At 45.1% G+C, this 19,840-nt stretch overlaps 1 protein-coding gene across 4 annotated transcripts in view; it reads right to left on the reverse strand.

The window, feature by feature from the left end:
• Positions 1-19,840, reverse strand: part of lrrc45 (leucine rich repeat containing 45) — a 76,854-nt gene that overhangs the window by 40,963 nt on the left and 16,051 nt on the right. For all 4 annotated transcript variants that reach the window (XM_070857677.1, XM_070857675.1, XM_070857674.1 and 1 more), the window contains 2 exons: positions 4,864-4,922; positions 4,024-4,101 (listed from right to left, as the gene is read on the reverse strand). In XM_070857677.1, the coding sequence (XP_070713778.1) occupies positions 4,024-4,101; positions 4,864-4,922 (137 nt within the window). The remainder of the gene's footprint in view (positions 1-4,023; positions 4,102-4,863; positions 4,923-19,840) is intronic.

Below are 19,840 nucleotides of genomic sequence, written 5' to 3' on the forward strand. Positions count from 1 at the left end.
CTAATTTGTAGAATAAAAATTACGCCAAATACTTACCTCGCGAGTCTCTGATAGCTGTAGGCCCGTTTCTAGCTTGGCGCGGCGCAGCAGGAGCTGCTGGGAGCGGAGCTACAGCCCTGCGCCAAAAACAGTGCCGGCAAATGCGCGCGTGCGCAGTAGCTCCCAGCCCTCCCAGTGCGTCCTGTCTCCCGGGCGACGACCCTATCCCAGGCCGAAGGGACGTCGGTCCTATCCCGGGCCGAGTGGCCTGACGCATCTTACCTCGTCGGTGGGGCCCGCCAGCCCGGCATCTCGCTAGGGGCGGGCCCTGCCCGAAGAGTCGTCTGTGTCTTCTGCGTGCGGGCCCCGCCCGAATTCTTGGCAGGTCGCGGCTTCGGCCGGCATCTTCTGCGTGTGGGCCCCGCCCAAGTCCTCGGCGGGGCCCGCCCGCCCGGCTTCTCGCTGAGGGCGGGCCCCGCCTGACCAGTCGTCTGTGTCGGCAGCCCGGCATCGGCTACGTGCGGGTCCCGCATCTCGCGGGGGCGGGTCCCGCCCGAAGAGACGTCTGCATTGGCGGCAGTCCGGCATCGGCTGCGTGCGGGCCCTGCCTGAAGTCCCCGGCGGGGCCCAGCTTCATCTTCTTCTGCACCCCCCCGTCCCCTGTTCTTCTTCTCTCCCTCCCACCCCCCCCCGTTCTTCTTTCCCCCTCTCCTCCATTCTTCTTTCCCCCCCCCTCTCTCTCTCTCTCTCTCTCTCTCTCTTCACCCCAGTGCTGCAGTAGGTGAGTAGAAATAATTTTATTTATTCAGTGATTTTTAACATTATTTTTTTTGTTTTTATTTTTAAATTTTTTTTGATTGATTTATTTATCATTTATTATTGATGATGGCTCTTTGTTTGCAAACGTCCCCCCCACCCCACCTCTCGTTCCCTACGCCTGATTTCTAAGTGTAGGCAAGGTTTTTCTGAGCGTACAAAAACCTACACTTACTCCATTCTAAGTTAGTTTGGAGTAAGTTTTACTGCCTAAACTTGCAAAACAGGCGTAAGTGGCTGGACACGCCCCCTTTTGAAAAAAAAATGTTCTAAAATAAAACTGTTCACTAGAACTGGAGCAAACTAAATGCCGAGAATTGCAATTTCTAAGATACTCCATTCTAAACTAGTTGCTCCAAAAATATAGGAGCAACTCAGGCCGAAACTTGACCCCAATGCTCCTACATGGGAGCAAAGCAATTATAAAAAGCAACAAGACTATGTAGGCAAAACAATTTACGAAACGAATGATAAAACATTACAATGCAGCCATCAGACCACACTTACGACATTGTGCTCTGTTTTCATCACCCCACCACAAATATATTGCATTAAAATGGGTACAGAAAACAGCAACAAAACTGTCCCAAGTGTAAAGAAATGAATTGAGAGGAAAGAAGACTTAGGGGGGGAAATTGGGGCAACACCTGCCAGGCGCAGAAGACTCGCCTCTTGCTAGAAATTGGGGTTACTGCCCCCAAAAGGAAGTCGAAAGACTGTTGGAAAATGATCACCAATGCATCCACTATTTCTAGGGCCACTTCCTTAAGTACTCTGTGATGCAGACCAGCAGGCCCTGGGGATTTATCGACCTTCAATCCCATCAATTTCCCCAACACAATTTTCCGCCTAATAAGGATATCCTTCAGTTCCTCCTTCTCATGAGACCCACTGTCCCCTAGTACATTCGGAAGGTTATTTGTGTCTTACTTAGGTTCTGTCTTCACGAAGGATTTGTTCAATTGGTCTGCCATTTCTTTGTTTCCCATTATAAATTCACCTGAATCCGACTGTAAGGGACCTACGTTTGTCTTCACTAATGTTTTTCTCTTCACATATTTATAGAAGCTTTTGCAGTCATACGTTCCCTGCAAGCTTCCTCTCGTACTCTATTTTCCCCCTCTTAATTAAACCCTTAGTCCTCCTCTGTTGAATTCTAAATTTCCAGTCCTCAGGTTTGTTTCTTTTTCTAGCCAATTTATATGCCTCTTCCTTGGTTTTAACACTATCCTTAATTTCCCTTGTTAGCCACGGTTGAGCCACCTTCCCCATTTTATTTTTACTCCAGACAGGGATGTACAATTGCTGAAGTTCATCCACGTGATCTTTAAATGTTTGTCATTGCTTATCCACCATCAACCCTTTAAGTATCCTTTGCCAGTCTATTCTAGCCAATTCATCCCTCATACCGTCGAAGTTACCTTTCCTTAAGTTCAGGACCCGAGTTTCCGAATTAACTGTGTCACTTGCCATCTTAATAAAGAATTCTACCATATTATGGTCACTCTTCCCCAACGGGCCTCGCACAACAAGATTGCAAATTAGTCCCTTCTCATTACACATCACCCAGTCTAGGATGGCTAGCTCCCTCGTTGGTTCCTCGACATATTGGTCTAGAAAACCATCCCTAATACACTCCGGGAAATCCTCCTCCACCACATTGCTACCAGTTTGATTAGCCCAATCAATAAGTAGATTAAAGTCGCCCATGATAACTACTGTATCTTTATTGCACACATCCCTTATTTCTTGTTTGAAGCTGTCCCCAACCTCACTACTACTGTTTGGTGGTCTGTACACAACTCCCACTAACGTTTTCTGCCCTTTGGTATTCTGCAGCTCCACCCATACCGATTCCACATCATCCAGGCTAATGTCCCTCCTTACTATTGCATTAATTTCCTCTTTAACCAGCAATGCCACCCCGCCTCCTTTTCCTCTCTGCCTATCTGGCACGGACCCAGTGTTTAAAGCGCCAATGGGGTACAGGACAAAAATAAATAAATTGGCAATTTTTTCTTACCACAGCACTCCTCCTCTTTTAGTTTTGGCCTGCGAGCGGCTGGCCGTTGGTACGCCCCCCCTGAAGCTGTTGTTGTCATTGCTCGTCGCAGCTTCTGGGGAAGATACCCAATTTAGGGTCCGGGCACTAAGCATGGTGATGATGTCACCAGTGTCGGCATAGCGGAGTGCTATGGGTTACTGCCGCTGCTAAACTCCCACCGAAGTTAGCGGGAGGTATTCGTGGTGATGCGCCTGTTCACAAAGTCGTTTGCGACGCTAACAGGAAGCCTAAATGTTATGAATTTCTAGGCCTTAAGCTTTGCAATCAGAAAGGTGATTAAGTGAACGGTATGGAGGAAGAAAGGGGTCTTTAAGTATATAAAATAGTGTAAAGTAAATCCAGGTTACAAGTTCAAATGCACCGTGAGTAGGAAAGTAGGAACTGAGGGAATAAATAGTAGGCATCAACAAAAAAGTCATCTTTACTCAAAAAGTAATCTACCAGGTAAGGCAACAAAGGTAAAACAATTTCAAAATACAATTAGATATCATGGTGAAAAAAGTAATGTACGAAAAGAATGAGGTTCAACAGGCAGAATGGCCTTTTTTCATTCTTGATTTTTCTTAATTCTAGTCTAGTTCTATAGTACAAACACACAAGTTAATTATATTTGGTGGGAGAAAGTGAAACATTGCATTAAAATACATGATTTGCAAATTATAAATCCAGAACATGCATGAAATTACACTGGCAAAATTGTGCTGTTTGCTTGATCTATTCGAGAATGTAATTAATCGAACTGAATGGTTAAAAGAAGTGACGTATTCAACTTCTCAGCATAAACCAATCCAGAAGAAAAACAAATCAAAAGTAGAAGTTTTGCACTTTAAAATATATAAAGCTTTTTAAACATTAAGTTGTAACAGGGAGCCCAAGGTCACACTTTCAGACAGATGGAGATGTTCAGTAGTCACCTAATCTATGTTTGGTCGCTCCAATATCGAAGAGAATAAGCAGTGATTACCAGGCAACAGGAAGTAACAGGTGAGTGCTTGTGTCCAATATCGAGTGGATTGACAATATCCAAATTCATTTCACATCGATCAGTTACAAGCTAATTTTGGAAAACTTTCATCCAGTAAGATGGACTGGAGTAGAACCCAGCTCCTAGATTCAAAGGCTAGTTGTAACCCACTCGACCACCAAATAAATGCATTTCTTACTTCGCTCGCAAAGAATTGACGATAGAATTCTTTTCATTTAGTGCTTCCTGTAACTGTCCAAATTGCACTGCAGATGTCCTAAAGAGAGAAAGAAAGTTATTAAAAAGTACACAAAAAAACTTACATGATGAACATATTAAAAATTCCTATCCAAATATCAGCAACAGGTAGCAGTTTCACTTTAGGGTTGGCCAAATCTTTTAATAAATTTGCTGAAAGACATTAATTAAGACTGGATTAGCATTCCTTAATCTTTAAATAAGTTCCTTCTACACATCATGAATATTCATAAAAAGCCAATGTAGCCTGGCTGTTAATTTAGTTTTTAATATAGGTAGTTATCTTAGGCTTTAATATAGTTCGGCAATTCTGACACAAAAGCTCTCCCTTCCTGCACTGTACATTGTATTCTCACAGTGTCCTCACTTCTTTTCTCCAATGAAAAGAAAAAGCATTGCTTGACAACATAACTAAAATAAACTCATTTTTTCTGTTTTACTAACAGACATGTGTATCCATTAACAATGTGAACTGTTGGGTCAAGTTCAGTCCTTTCCTTTATTATTTTAAGTACAGAATTGCACTCATAAAAAGAGTGCAATCAGCCAGTTCTTTTAAGTCAAAATAAGTTTTCTGACCTTTTTAAAAAAAAAAGGTACAAGTCATCTTTCTTTCTGGTTTTCATTGTTTCCCTTCTTTTCCATAGAATGAAAACGGATTATTAAGAGAGAGCTTTCTCCTTGATCTGACCAAGATCCAGAGGAAACGATAGTGGAAGGAAAGCGTAATTTGAAGAACACTTATAAAAGTAACATCTCACAATGAAAAGATTTCACTGACCTGTTGCTTCGTGTCAATTCATCCTTTTGTTGATCAATTACACCCATCATATTCAAGAACTATAAATGAGTTAAGAGAAAGAATGGACAGTAATTACAACCCTAATGAAGCAGTTACTCAGAACAAGCTCAACATCAAACTCATTAAAAATGTAATGTTGTGAAATATTGAAAAATTGTCAATATTCCTCTGAATAGCCTTTGCAGCTTTAAAACGACTTTCACCTCTGCAATGGTGTAAAATACAGGCCCCATTAATAAACTTTGAATACAGATTTGTAAAAGGTAGAATATGAAATAATATAATCATACAATATCTTCTTTTCTGAATCAAATAAATAATTATATTAGTTCAGCAATACTATTATAGTGCTCAATGGCAAAACTGTGTAAATCAGGGCATGACCATTTTTCTTGGTTTCCACTGGGCACCTGGAGGGATTACAAGTTAAGTAAGCCAGTCACTCAAAGGCTGAGAATGTGGAAGAGAGACACAGAAATGGTCTAAATCTTTGAGTGACATTTTTTTTTTAAAGATTGCGGTGCTTGTAAATACAATTGCTTATAATTGAAAATTAAACATGCACAATTAATAATGTTTTAAAAATTATATTTTTGCACACATTATGTGGACAGATGCCAGTATGGGGAAATGGAATGTTTATCCACTTTGGATACCCAACATCAGTATTGAATAATCCAAGGTCAAGTATACTGCATGCCAGATCTTTGTACTCGAGCTATAACAATGTACCCTAATTGGAACAACAGAACATTATCCTTTTCAGCACCAGTATGATCTTTTATTTCCACATCATTATTTACTACCAATTTATGATATATCTTCAGTTTCAAAAAGTGTTTAACAAAGTTCCATATGAAAGGTTTGATAGGGATTCACGGTAAAAGTTGAGAACGGGAAAAAAAATGTGGTTAATGTGTAAAAAGCAGAGGGTACTTGAGAGGAGTCATGTCGCGGTAGGAGCAAGAGCTGAGTGGCTCAGGGAATGTTGTTGGGACCCCTACTGCTTCTAATTCATATTAATGACTTGGAATCAGAAGCTCAACGCAAAGTGCTCCAATTCAAAAATATAGGTGGGGTGGGGGTGGTGAGAAATGGTTGCTGAATCTGAGGAGGCAACTTGGGAACTACAAAAGGTGTTGGACAAACCATAAAAGGGCGCAGATCAATGGCAGATTAAATTTAATATGAAAGAGTGTAGAAGTATTGCACACATGAAGAAAATAAATGCGGGACATAAGTATTCCATGCTTGTTGTTGAAATAGTTGCGGATGAAGTTGAAAGAGATTGATGGGTTTTAAGAGGCTCAATGCTCAACCTATCTGATCACTGAAGAGCACCAATCAACAACAAGTTGCATTTATATGCCGGCCTGCAAGACCATCAACAGGCCGGGGAATTAGAGGGAGCAGCGTGCGGCGGCCCGGCCTGGAAATCGGCACGGTCCCGGCCTGCAAGACCATCAGCAGGTCAGGGCTATTAGAGGGAGCAGCGTGCGGCGGCGTGCGACTTCAGGGAGCAGCGTGTGCTGCTGCGGGAGGAAGACGGCTGACTGCAGTGCGGGAAAGTACAGCAGGAGTGGTAAGGTCGGGGCGAAGGAATGGCGAGTTTGTAGAGGGATGAGATGGGGGCCCAGGGGCAGCACGGGCCAGCCCACACTGCGATTATGTGTGCGCACTAGGTCTGTGCAGCAGAGCTGGTCTCCAATATCACTGAGGGGTACTGGGGACACCTATACACAGCGGGTGACCAGTATCACTGAGGGGTACTGGGGACACCTGTACATGTCCGGTGACCAGTATCACTGTTGGGTACCGGGGACACCTGGTTAATCCTCGCCACTGGACCAAGACCTAGCTGTCAAAGCCCGTGTGGCGGCTGGGCTGCAACGGCCACCACACGTTAAAAAAATCCACGCACAGGTATCTTCCACCCTTCAAGATGTAGTTCGGGATCCGGAATATTAGGTCCTTCAATTAAACACCTGCGAAATCATCCCTTTTCGGCGTGGAAGCAAGTCATCCTCTTTTCGAGGGACTGCCTATGCATGCATGATGGTGATGATGATGCATTCATATAACGCTTTAACGTTATCACAGGAGCATTATCAAACAAAATTGAACACCGAGCCACATAGGAGATATTAGATTAAATGACCAAGAGCTTGGACAAAGATAGGTTTTAAGGAGTGTCTTCAGGGAGAAGAGAGAGGTGGAGTAGCAGAGAGGTTTAGGATGGGAATTCCATCACGTAGAGCCTTGGCAGCTGAAGTCAGGGCCACCAATAGTGAAATGAATAAAACTGGGATGTGCAGGAGGTCAGAAATGGAGGAGCGCAGAGATTTAGGAGGGTTGTAGGGCTGGAGAAGGTTACAGTGAGGACATGCAAACTGAATGATGAGCTATATAGCCAGAACTTGACAGTACGAATATACAAAAGATGGTCAAACTGCAACTTAAGCACTAGGCCTGGTTTTAGTTATGGAGATATGAAATCAAGTACTTCCAGTAGTTTAGAGACATGCCACAATTCCTAACATCAGAGCACTAAATTTTGATGAAAGACTGAAGAAACTTGGGTGTTTCAGCCTTGAAAGGGGGTAACTTGACAGGTAAAATTAAAGATATAAATCAGATAGCAAACAGTATAGAGAAAGTAGATCGGAACACACTTTCAAAATAAACCATCACAGTAGGACAAGTACACAAGGGTTCAGACTAGTAAAAAGGAAAATTTAAGACTGATGTTCGGAATTACTAATCCTTCTAAAGAACTGGAATGGACTACTGGGTATGCTAGTGAAGCAAAAATTATATAAGAATCAGTTAGATGCTGCGATGGGAATCTTTCTGGATGGTTGAGCCAAGATAGATTGAATGGCCTTTTTCATCTTTAACTATCTTGTGAGTGTAACTCATATGGCCATTATATAATTTCTGAGCACTGTCAGGCATTACAAAATAAAATCATTTACTGCAACTGATTCATGAGATTGTGCCACCTATAAATGTAAGACTATGGGACCCACCAATTAATTTAATTCATCTGCATTCTCACAATCTGACACCAATTTTCAGCAGAAACAATGAATGATTAGCCAATGACAGCAATTCCAAATTCCCCATGAGTACAATTACCAAGTTAAATCGTAGGTTTCGAAACTTTGCTGCAACTCTATAGACAAGCCCATTGGTCTTTCTGAACAGTCATTGTAGAAGTACTTGTAATATTTCCACCAAGAATACCAGAGTTAGCTTTATATGCTCACTCTCCAGCCTTCAATCTCTCAACAGTTGTTGCTTCAGAAGAGTAGCAGGGAGCTGATAATTGAAAATCCAGATCTTAGAAACTACAAGATACTTTACTGTTCAATTTCCAAACACAAAATATATTTGATTTTGTTAAATTGTAAACTACTTGGTATTAAAAAGCTATATGATTTTCATATTTTTCCTGCATTCCCAACAAACAAATTAGAGGTTATTATACATTTTAACACCTCGCAGCAGTACTTTTTCCAGCAAAATTAAAAGTAAATTAATCTAGAGTTTCATATCTAGCTAATTTGAAACTCCAAGGGTTAAAATTATAAAGGCATAAGATTGGAAAATATCTGCCATCTTTAGTTTAATTCAGATGATTGCCAACTATTGGGCACTGGTCTAAATTTATGCATCAATTCCTCTCAGTCATGCAAGACCAAACTTCATATACAACCTGTTTCACAGTCTCAAAAAAATGTCCAGTCTCCCATATACCAATTAATTAAATAGATTTACAATAAAAAATATCAAATCCTCACTCTCCTAGTAAGATTCAGTCACAGGATGGACACAATGACATGTTAATAGCAGAGGATTTGAGTAAAAGGGAACCTGAAACTCAGTTCTAATTACATTCATTACTCATGTACAACCACAAAATAATCAGTATGCACTTGACACCATGAAATTACAGTCCCACATGTGCTTATATTGTACAGAGTAGTGTCATCAGGATGCATTTCCAATCAAATCAAATCTATCACAAGCTCCACTCCAATCAACAAGCTTTACACACGCTTTAAAGTTACACAATAGAGTTGAGGCTTTTAATTTAAGATAATCTTTGAAACAATCAATTTGCACAGATTTAAAGAAGATTTTAATTTTCAACAATTCAGGTTTATGAATTATAATTAAATGTAGAGACTTGAAATGAAATGCTCAGACAAATGAAGGGAGCATTAAATCTTATACTATCGTTTGGGAATCAAACAGCCCAGAAGCAGGCCATTCAGCCCATAGGGCTCAAGTTTCAGCCTGAGCTGCTCCTATTTTTTTGGAGCAACTAGTTTAGAATGGAGCATCTTAGAAATTGCAATTCTCGGCATTTAGTTTGCTTCAGTTCTTGTGAGTTTGAATAGTTTCATTTTAGAACAAATTTTGTTTTCCAAAAGGGGGCGTGCCCAGCCACTTAAGCCTGTTTTGCAAGTTTAGGCAGTGAAAACTTACTCCAAACTAACTTAGAATGGGCTAAGTGTAGATTTTTGTATGCTCAGAAAAACCTTGACTATAAATCAGGCGTAGGGAACGAGACATGGGGGGGGGTGTTTACAAACATTAAACACTTCATGTTTACAAATAAAGAGCCATCTTAAATAATAAATAAATCCCCCAAAAAAATGGGGGGGAAAGAGAAGGGAGGGGGGGAGAAAGAGAAGGGAGGGGGGGGGGAGAAAGAGAAGGGAGGGGGGGAGAGAAAGAGAAGGGAGGGGGGGAGAAAGAGAAGGGAAGGAGGGAGAAAGAGAAGGGAGGGGGGGGGAGAAAGAGAAGGGAGGGGGGGGGAGAAAGAGAAGGGAGGGGGGGGGAGAAAGAGAAGGGAGGGGGGGGGAGAAAGAGAAGGGAGGGGGGGGGAGAAAGAGAAGGGAGGGGGGGGAGAAAAGAAGAGGGGGGGGAGAAAAGAAGAGGGGGGGGAGAAAAGAAGAGGAGGGGGAGGAAAAGAAGAGGAGGGGGGAGAAAAGAAGAGGAGGGGGGAAAGAGAAAGGGGGGGGGAGAAAGAGAAAGAGGGGGGAGAGAGAGCGGGGGGGGAGAGAGAGAAAGAAAGGGGGGGGGAAAGAGAGAGAAAGAGAGGGGGGGGGGGTTGGGGGCGGGAGAGAAAAGAGGCTGAACGGGCCGGGTTGCTGCCGCTGACACTTTGGGCGGGGCCCGCCCCCAGCAAGATGCCGGGCGGGCAGGCCCTGTCGCCAATGGGGAGGAAGGCTGACCGGGTTGGGGGGGGGAGGGGCTGTGGGGGGGTGGAGAGAGAAAAGAGGCTGAATGGGAGCAGGGAGTGGAGAAAGAGGCTGAATAGAAACATAGAAAATAAGTGCAGGAGTAGGCCATTCGGCCCTTCGAGCCTGCACCGCCATTCAATGAGTTCATGGCTGAACATGCAACTTCAGTACCCCATTCCTGCTTTCTCGCCATACCCCTTGATACCCCTAGTAGTAAGGACTACATCTAACTCCTTTTTGAATATATTTCATGAATTGGCCTCAACAACTTTCTGCGGTAGAGAATGCCACAGGTTCACCACTCTCTGGGTGAAGAAGTTTCTCCTCATTTCAGTCCTAAATGGCTTACCCCTTATCCTTAGGCTGTGACCCCTGGTTCTGGACTTCCCCAACATTGGGAATATTCTTCCTCATCTAACCTGTCTAAACCCATCAGAATTTTAAATGTTTCGATGAGATCCCCTCTCATTCTTCTGAACTCCAGTGAATACAAGCCCAGTTGATCCAGTTTTTCTTGATATGTCAGTCCCACCATCCCGGGAATCAGTCTGGTGAACCTTCGCTGCACTCCCTCAATAGCAAGAATGTCCTTCCTCGAGTTAGGAGACTATAACTGTACACAATACTCCAGGTGTGGCCTCACCAAGGCCCTGTACAACTGTAGTAACACCTCCCTGCCCCTGTACTCAAATCCCCTTGCTATGAAGGCCAACATGCCTTTTGCTTTCTTAACCACCTGCTGTACCTGCATGCCAACCTTCAATGACTGATGTACCATGACACCCAGGTCTCGTTGCACCTCCCCTTTTCCTAATCTGTCACCATTCAGATAATAGTCTGTCTCTCTGTTTTTACCACCAAAGTGGATAACCTCACATTTATCCACATTATACTTCATCTGCCATGCATGGACCAGGCCGGGACGCCACTTCGGGCAGGACCCGCCCCCAGCGCGATGCTGGGCGGGCGGGCCCAGACGACGACGTGGAGGGAGGGGGGGATGGGAAGGCTGAACGGGAGGGAGGGGGGCCGGGGGTGGGTGCGGGGGGTGCTGAACAGGAGGGAGGCCAGAGTCCTGCTCTTCGCCTGGTGGGCCTATTTGGCCAGGGCTAGGGTTGGGCTCCTCCCACGCAGCCGCAGGGACGAGGAGCTGCTGCACATGCGCGCGCACTCTAGCACACACGTGCAAAGGTCCCGGCACTGTTTTCAGCGGCGGGAACTGGCTCTGCTCCCGACCCCTTGTGCTGCGCCGCACCGAGCACGAAGACGTCCCGAGGCGGCCAGAGAATCTCAAGGTAAGTTTTTGGAGCCCTTTTTATTCCAAAATGTAAGGTGCGCTGTTTTTCCAGAGGGCGGAAACTTGGGCCCATTGTGTCTGTGTTGGCAATATGAAAGAGCTATCCAATAGTCCCACTCTCCTGCTCTTTCTCCATAACCCGGCAAATTTCTCCTTTTCAAGTATATATTCAATTCTCTTTTCAAAGTTACTACTGAATCTGCTTCCACCACCGTCAGGTAGTGCATTCCAGATTGTAATAACTCAGAGTAAAAAAATATATATTCTAATTTCCCTCTGAATTTTTTGCCAATTTTGTTAAATCTTGTGTCCTCTGGTTACCGACCCACCTGCCAGTGGAAACAGTTTCTCCGTATCTACTTTATCAAAACCGTTCATAATTTTGAACATTTCGATTAGATAGACAAAGTTTTTGTTCATTCCAAGATCCTCACAGTAGGGAATTTCCTTATGGAAATGGGAGAATTCATTATTTAAACACAATGTAATTATTCATATTTTATATGGTGGTTCCCATTCTCAGACTGCATTAATTTTGTTTTGCATGTTCCCATAAGCAAACCCATGCCCCCTATGAACCTAAATGTCGGCTTAAATACACAACACCTAGCAATGTAGCCTTGCCCAGTGTTGAACAGCATACCCTCATTATTGTAATTTATTCACTGGAAGTAACATAAACCCTCTCATGTCCTCCTAGTCTTCAAGTAACAGAAGAATAATCAGTCAGCCTGTGTGGCTTAGAATAAAATCTATGAATCAAATTTATTAAAAGAAAAATGTAGCAGTAGCAAAAGATTAATCAGCAGAAAATACTACTGGATTACATCATTAAAACTTATAACATCTCAGTTCATAAAATAAAAAGCACTTCATTAACTATCTTGATAACACTGAACCCGGATTAATGTCTGCAACACAAAATTTATATGTGAAGTTGAGTCTGCCCCACAGAAGCTGAGTGTGCTCAGCTCTAAGGTATGCAGTACAGTAGGATATGCTCTGCAATATAGTAGGACAGGATGAAATGCTAAGCTGGCCAAAATGCAATATTTGCAGTCAGCCGCGAAGTGATGGCGATCGGCGAAAGCTGCCCACAAAGATCTAGCGCTGTCTCTTGCATCAATTTCAGCTCTCCCGGCCCGAGTTTGAATCTGGGGCCAAATCAACCGAATCACCAGCATGTCACCAAGCTGGCTAAGCAGCCAATCACATTGAAGAATTCTCAGACAGCAAACCAGGAAGTAAAATGCACAGATTATAATTGACTTTTTATAAATTTGACAGAGAACAAAATAAAGATTGCGACATACAAAAGGACTATGGTAGAAGTTGAAATATTAAACAAACTTTAAAGATATTAAATCTTGTAATTCTTAATCATATTAATGGAAAAATTTGACTTTCCATAAATATAAAATTTGTTTTTCAGGGTCAGAACGGTTATTCAGCAGTCTGTACGCCGTTAAAAATCCAGTTCCAGCTCTTTCAACAAGGCTCAACTTTTAGAGTATTTTTTAACAGCAATATTCCAGCTTTTTGCGTCAGTTCAAGTGATTTGAATTGATTGCCGGCTCTGAGGCATTCCACAGCACAACCTGTGGCAGAGCAGGGAATGACTGACCACAACATCAGTGTTTCTGCATTTACCTGTGCATACATATGCATTAAATCGTGAAGTTTCTGTCAGATTCAGAGGGGTAATGACGGCAAACGCTGACAGTTTCCCCATCATAACCACTGCAAAATCTGGGCCATTAATTAAGTTTCATGGCATGGGCATTGTTATATATGTAAGCACTCTAGTAATGACTCCATGAGGTAAGGTATTGTACTTGAACTGTTGTGACCTTAGTCCATTTATTGTTGCTCCCTGAGTGAGGATACAGTGAAGTGAGCTCCCTTTTATACTTGGTTACCTGCAGTGTGGAGGTGACCCTTAGGCCTCCACCAGTAGCACCCTCTGGTGGTACAGGTATGGTGTATACAGTGTAAAGATATATTCAGTGGTCTAATGTTACAGTACATACATTATGCATACAGATCACTCCCCCTCAAGTCTTGTGCTACTGGCTTTTGCACTGTGTGCTCTGGCCCTCGACTTGAATGCCCAAAGCCCTTGCACTTTGACTGTGCTTGGGAATGGCTCTCTCCCTGTAGACCCCCAAGTCCTTATTGCCACGACATTGGGAAATGGTCAGCTGTGGACGGTTGTAGTGAGGGTTGCGGGGGTCTAGGTGTGATCCATGTGTGTCTATGGCTACATACATCCATTTCCCCCTTCCCCCCATACATAGACCATGTGTGTGGCTCGACATCTGCATTGGCGTACATGTACAGAGAATGACTGATAGGATTGGTTATATCACTGTTTTTGAGTTCAGCAGTGGTAGAACAAGTACATATTACAGGTAAAGTACATATGTGGTATAATAGTCTTGCCCCTGGGGTGTGGGTGCAGGTGGGTGAGGATGCTTGTTCCGGAGCAACCAGACTGTGCCCTCTGCCAGCTGGGTGAGCTCAGATTGCTCACCTGGCTGCGTCTCATGGCCTTCGCCGTTGCCTAGTGGTGGGCAGAGCCACCGGAATGTGTGGTCTCCCTGTCCTCCTTTGAGGGCTGCAGGGTCTTCCTGCTGCCTTTCAACGGTGGTGGGAGTCTGGTCACCCCAGGTCTCGTTAGGAGGGCCGGAGGGTGCTGGCCTCCTGTTCCCGGTGGCCAGAGGGGTAGGTCCGATCTGAGGCAGGGTACCAGTGGTGGTGCCTGTGCTGTCCATTGATGGCTGGCTATGTGTGGACACACTCCCTGGGGCATCACATTGGTCCCGGAGGCATAGGTGGACCTGGGTGCTTCCCATGGGAGGTTGCCCTTAGCTTTGTCGGCATGCTTTAGAACCCGGCATCACACATCATCTCATCATTTGCATTCATGATACATTGGCTCCGACTGCAATCAGCTGACTCGACATTGTTAATTGTCTTTACAAATTTGCATGTGTCAATTACATCACTTTCCTGTGCACTATTGGCATCGCCGTGCAAGGTTACATTTAGATACTTGCATTTGTTAATTACATCTTTTTCATTAGTGTCACCGGCATCGCTGTGCAGAGTGGAACTGTCCCTTTAATTGTGCTGGGTTGTCGATCTCCTTTAAGAGGGCCTTGCAATCATTACCCCAATCCAGTTCACTGCTTGGCATCACGTGTTGCTCCCTCAACGCTGCCCCTTGTGGTCTGGTCGCGGCCATCTTGATTTCAGGTGCTTCACCTCGTGGTGTGGGTGCCATCTTCTTTCTCTCCACGAGGTAGGCTGCGTTGATCCTTTTTTCCCCCCTAGGTTCTGCCACTGAAGCCAGGAATTTATCTTCTGCGCTGATCGCCTTCCTTCGGAGTCTTACCACTTGAGCCCGGAAGGTGAGGTCTGGTCGTTTGGGTTGGATCATCTCACCGTTGAGATATGCGGTCTGTGTTGTCACCATGCAGTCGAGTCAGATGGTAGGATCTTCAGGTGCTGTGATGGATCCAAATTTGGGGCCGCGTAGGACGTTGATCGCCGGGGCCTGGAGGCTTTCCCAGCTCCAACAGATTTGGATTTGTTTCATCCATATTCTTCCCAGCAGCGTTGGACCATCACCAGCAATGGTCCACAAAGGTAGCTTGTGCATTGCGCCGCAGTAGGACACCTGGACATCCACGCTGCCAATGACTGGGATGGTGTCTTTTGTGTAATGAGCAGGTTCACCTGGATTGGGAGCATTTTAGGTCGTTCGGCGGGATTGTCCCAGAATTTCTTGAAGGTCGTCTGATTCTTCAGCCATTGGCTCACCCCTGTGTCAACCTCCATCGAGACTGGAACACCGTTGATTTCTACTTCCATTTTCAACGAGAAACTCTCGGTGGAGCAGGTATACACTCCGTACACCTCTTCCTGGGGCTGAGCTGCCTCATAGACTCTTTCTTCTTCATCATCAGCGCTGGAGCCCGGGTGACTCGGTGAGTAAAATTTCTTCTCCACATTCGCTAGAAGTGACCTTTAGTGTTACAGCCTTTGCAAGAATAGTCTTTGTAACGGCACTGGTGGGCCCTGTGATTTCCTCCACAGCTAGTCGGTTGGCCCCATGTGGCGGACTCAGAATAGCAACCTTGCCTCTGAAAGGCGCCATTCGGTTCACTGTACTTGTTGGGTTAGAGTCCTGGGGGTGAGTCATTATCCTCTTGGAATCGCAGGCCGAAATCATGAATGCCTGGCTCACTTTAATTGCCTTCTGCAGGGTGACCGTAGTGTCCGCAGAGTGTAGCTTGTGGAGGAAGCCCTCATGGCCGATTCCAATAACAAAGATGTTCCTCAGTGCTTCGGTGAGGTGGTCGCCAAAATCACATGGTGCAGCCATTCGTCTCAGGTCTGCAGCATATTTTGCGATTTCTTGGCCTTCGGGCCGCCGGTGGGTGTAGAACTGGTGTCTGGCTGTGAGGATGCTCTCTAGGTTTGAGCTGTTCCTAGGGGGTCAAGTTTCGGCCTGAGTTGCTCCTGTCTTTTTGGAGCAACTGGTTTAGAATGGAGCATCTTAGAAATTGCAATTCTCGGCATTTAGTTTGCTCCAGTTCTAGTCAGTTAGAACAGTTTCACTTTGGAACAGAAGTTTTTTTTCCAAAAGTGTCCGGCCACTTACACCTGTTTTGAAAGTTTAGGCAGTGAAAACTTACTCCAAACTAACTTAGAATAGAGTAAGTGCAGATTTTTGTACGCTCAGAAAAACCTTGCCTACACTTTACAAATCAGGCGTAGGTTACAAATCGTAGGGAACGAGGGGGGGAGGGGGGGGGGGGAAGGGAAGTAATTAAATTCTACAAGCATTCAACAGTCATGCTTACACAAATAAAGAGCCATCTTGAATAAAAAATTATAAACAAAGCAAAGACAAAATATTCAATGTTCCTACCTGTGTGAAGCAGCAGCAGCCTTCGAGTTGCGGTGCTTCAGGCAGGCCTTCTATGTTGGAGACAGGGGCGGCGTCAGTGACTCGACGGCAGCCCAAACAGCGGCAGCAAGCAGCCTTCGAGCTGCGGTGCTTCAGGCAGGCCTTCCTTCCATCTAGGAGACAGAGGCGGCGTCAGTGGCTCAACGGCAGCCGAAGAAACAGCAAGCAGCCTTCAAGCTGCGAAGGAGGCTGAGGCCAATCGGCCACGTGATAGGGGCAGCGGCAGTGACTCGACGGCAGCCAAAGCAGCAAACAAGCAGCTTTCGAGCTACGAGGGGGACTGAGGCCAGTCGGCCACGGGCTAGGGGCGGCGGCAGTGGTTCGACGGCAGCCAAAGAAACAGCAAACTAAGCAGCCTTCGAGCCACGAGGGGGACTGAGGCCATTCGGCCACGGGCTAGGGGCATCATCAGTGGCTGGATGGCAGCCGAAGACACAGTAAGCAAGCAGCCTTCAAATCAACACTTTTCTTCAAGTCCCTTTAAAAATGGCCGAGTGCCAATGTTTATGCGCTACTGCGCGTATGCGCGCAAGGCTGCCGGCACGACGTTGTCGCATTTAAATTAGCCCCGTCCCCACCACTTCTAGAATTGGCGCGACTCTCTTGCTCCGCCCCCCGCTGTTCTGTGTGCGCCGCGCCAAGCTCCAAAGGACCTGCAGGGAGCCAGAGAATCTGAAGGTATTTTTTGACGCACTTCCGGGCACGAAAAACGGGCGTCCAGGTCGGGGCTGCGCCGTTCTAGGCGCGGTCCGAAACTTCACCCCTGTATTAGTGTTACGAGCTCCACGTACGTTTTGGTTGTCGTCTTCGCTGAGGCTAGCTGGTCCCTGACAAGGCCATGGACAGTGGACCCACAACTGCTGAGCAGTATAGCTCTGCGCTCATCAGCCAGTGAGGTCGGTGTGTCTCCAGCCAGGTCGTTTACTATGAAAAAGTGCTCGAGCCTTTCCACAAAGGCATCCCAATCTTCCCCATCAGCGAATTGTTGAAAGTTGCTTAGGTTAGCCATTTTGCACGTGGAAATTCGTAATCTCGTCGCCAGTTGTTATATATTATGCACTCCAGTAATGACTCCACGAGGTAAGGTATTGTCCTTGAACTGTTGTGACCTTAGTCCATTTATTGTAGCTCCCTGAGTGAGGATACGGTGAGGTGAGCACCTTTTTATACTTAGTTACCTGCAGTGTGCAGGTGACCCTTAGGTCTCCACCAGTAACACCCTCTGGTGGTACAGGTATGGTGTACAGTGTAAAGATATATTCAGTGGTCTCATGTTACAGTACATACATAATGCACACACAACAAGTAAGGAACTGTTAATCAACTCCTCCTCCCAGACCCCAAAATAACCACTCTGGACCATCCAATGCCATGAGATCAAGGTTACTTTAAGTTAGGTTTCACAAGCATTCAAGAATGTCACTCAATAAACTGGCTGGGTGGGGGTCTACAGTTAGCTCAGTCTCTGTAAACAATGACAACTTTCCAGTCAGAGTGAGTGTTAATGACCATAACACTACCCAGTCATCAAGATCCACGGCGCAGCCCTGGACAACGTGGACCACTTCCCTTATCTCGGGAGCCTCCTATCAACAAGAGCAGGCATTGACGACGAGATCCAACACCTTTTCCAGTGCACCAGTGCCGCCTTCGGCTGCCTGAGGAAAAGAGTGTTTGAAGACCAGGCCCTCAAAACTGTCATCAAGCTCATGGTCTACAGAGCCGTAGTAACACCCACCCTCCTGCATGGCTCAGAGACGTGGACCATGTTTAGTAGATACCTCAAGTCGCTGGAGAAATACCACCAACCGCAAGATCCTACAAATCCCCTGGTAGGATAGGCACACCAACGTTAGCGTCCTCGTCCAGGCCAACATCCCCAGCATTGAAGCACTGATCACGCTTGATCAGCTCCGCTGGGCAGGCCACATAATTCGCATGCCAGATACGAGACTCCCAAAGCAAGCGCTCTACTCGGAACTCGTCCAATGAACCAAAGGTGGGCAGCGGAAGTGTTACAAGGACGCCCTCAAAGCCTCCCTGATAAAGTGCAACATTCCCACCGACACCTGGGAGTCCCTGGCCAAAGACCGCCCTAAGTGGAGGAAGTGCATCTGGGAGGGCGCTGAGCTTCTCGCGTCTCGTCGCCGAGAGCTTGCAGAAATCAAGCGCGGGCAGCGGAAGGAGCGTGTGGCAAACCAGGCTCCCCGCCCACCCTTTCCTTCAACCACTGTCTGTCCCACCTGTGACAGAGACTGTGGTTCTCATATTGGACTGTACAGCCACCTCATGCTAAGAGTGGAAGCAAGTCTTGCTCAATTCAGAGGGACTGCTTATGAATGAATGACTGACTGGATGATAATTGCACATTCTAGCAATGTACCTTTCAGAACCACTTGTTTGTATAGTTTTGAACCAGACAGCTTTCCCAGCAAGTGACAGACATCTGAATTTTTGTGTGTGTGTTAGGACATGAAGTGCCCCATCAGACACAGCATTGTAAATAGAATCCAGAATGGCTAATAAAGAGTAAGTGGACAAACATTTGAAAAATACATATATTTTTCAAAAAGGATTTCAGGAATGGGCAAGGGAACAGGACTGAGTGGATAGTTATTTGATAGTTGGCAGAATGCAATTGGCCAAAAGGCCTGTGCTTTAAACGTCTATGTTCAATAATGGGATTAACTGAAATTAGGTAGAAACCAAAGTTATATAAAAATTAAATTGCATTTGTCTGAAGAGAGTTTCTGACAATTTTAGACAAAAACTTACTGAAGGTCATACAAAAATCCTGGGGTAATCAGATTAGATAGGTGAGCTTGTTCCAGGTAATTACTGAACAAATGAAAGGATTGTGCTTCCCCCTCGTGACCTTTCGAACCTCTCTGTAATCTCCTCCAGCCCTACAATCCCCCCCGAGATAGCAGCACTACTCTAATTCTGGCCTCGAGCATCCCTGATTTTAATTGCTCAACCATCGCTCAGCTGCCTAGGCCCCAAGCTCTAAAATTCCCTCCCTAAAACTCCCTGCATCTCTACCTCTCTTTCCTTCTTGAAGACACTCCTTAAAACCTACCTCTTTGATCAAGCTTTTGGTCACCTGTCTAATTTCTCCTTATGTGGCTTGGTGTCAAATTTTGTTTTATAATACTCCTGTGAAATGTCTTGGGACGTTTCACTACATTAAAGGCGCTATATAAATACAAGTTATTGTTGATTACTGGATGTTTTCCTTCTAAAGAAGGAACAAAATTTGTGAGTATTGTTGTAATGCCCTTATTTATTTTGGTATCTCATCCAAAAAAACACACAGAAATTGGATAACAGTGTGTCCAAAGATGAAATAACCTCAAATTATACATGATGAATCCTGGGGGTGGGGTGGTTGGAGGGACAATTAAGTGAGTTGAAGAAATTTTTCAG

This window comes from Pristiophorus japonicus, chromosome 16, assembly GCF_044704955.1.
Source record: "Pristiophorus japonicus isolate sPriJap1 chromosome 16, sPriJap1.hap1, whole genome shotgun sequence".
NCBI lineage: Eukaryota > Metazoa > Chordata > Chondrichthyes > Pristiophoridae > Pristiophorus > Pristiophorus japonicus.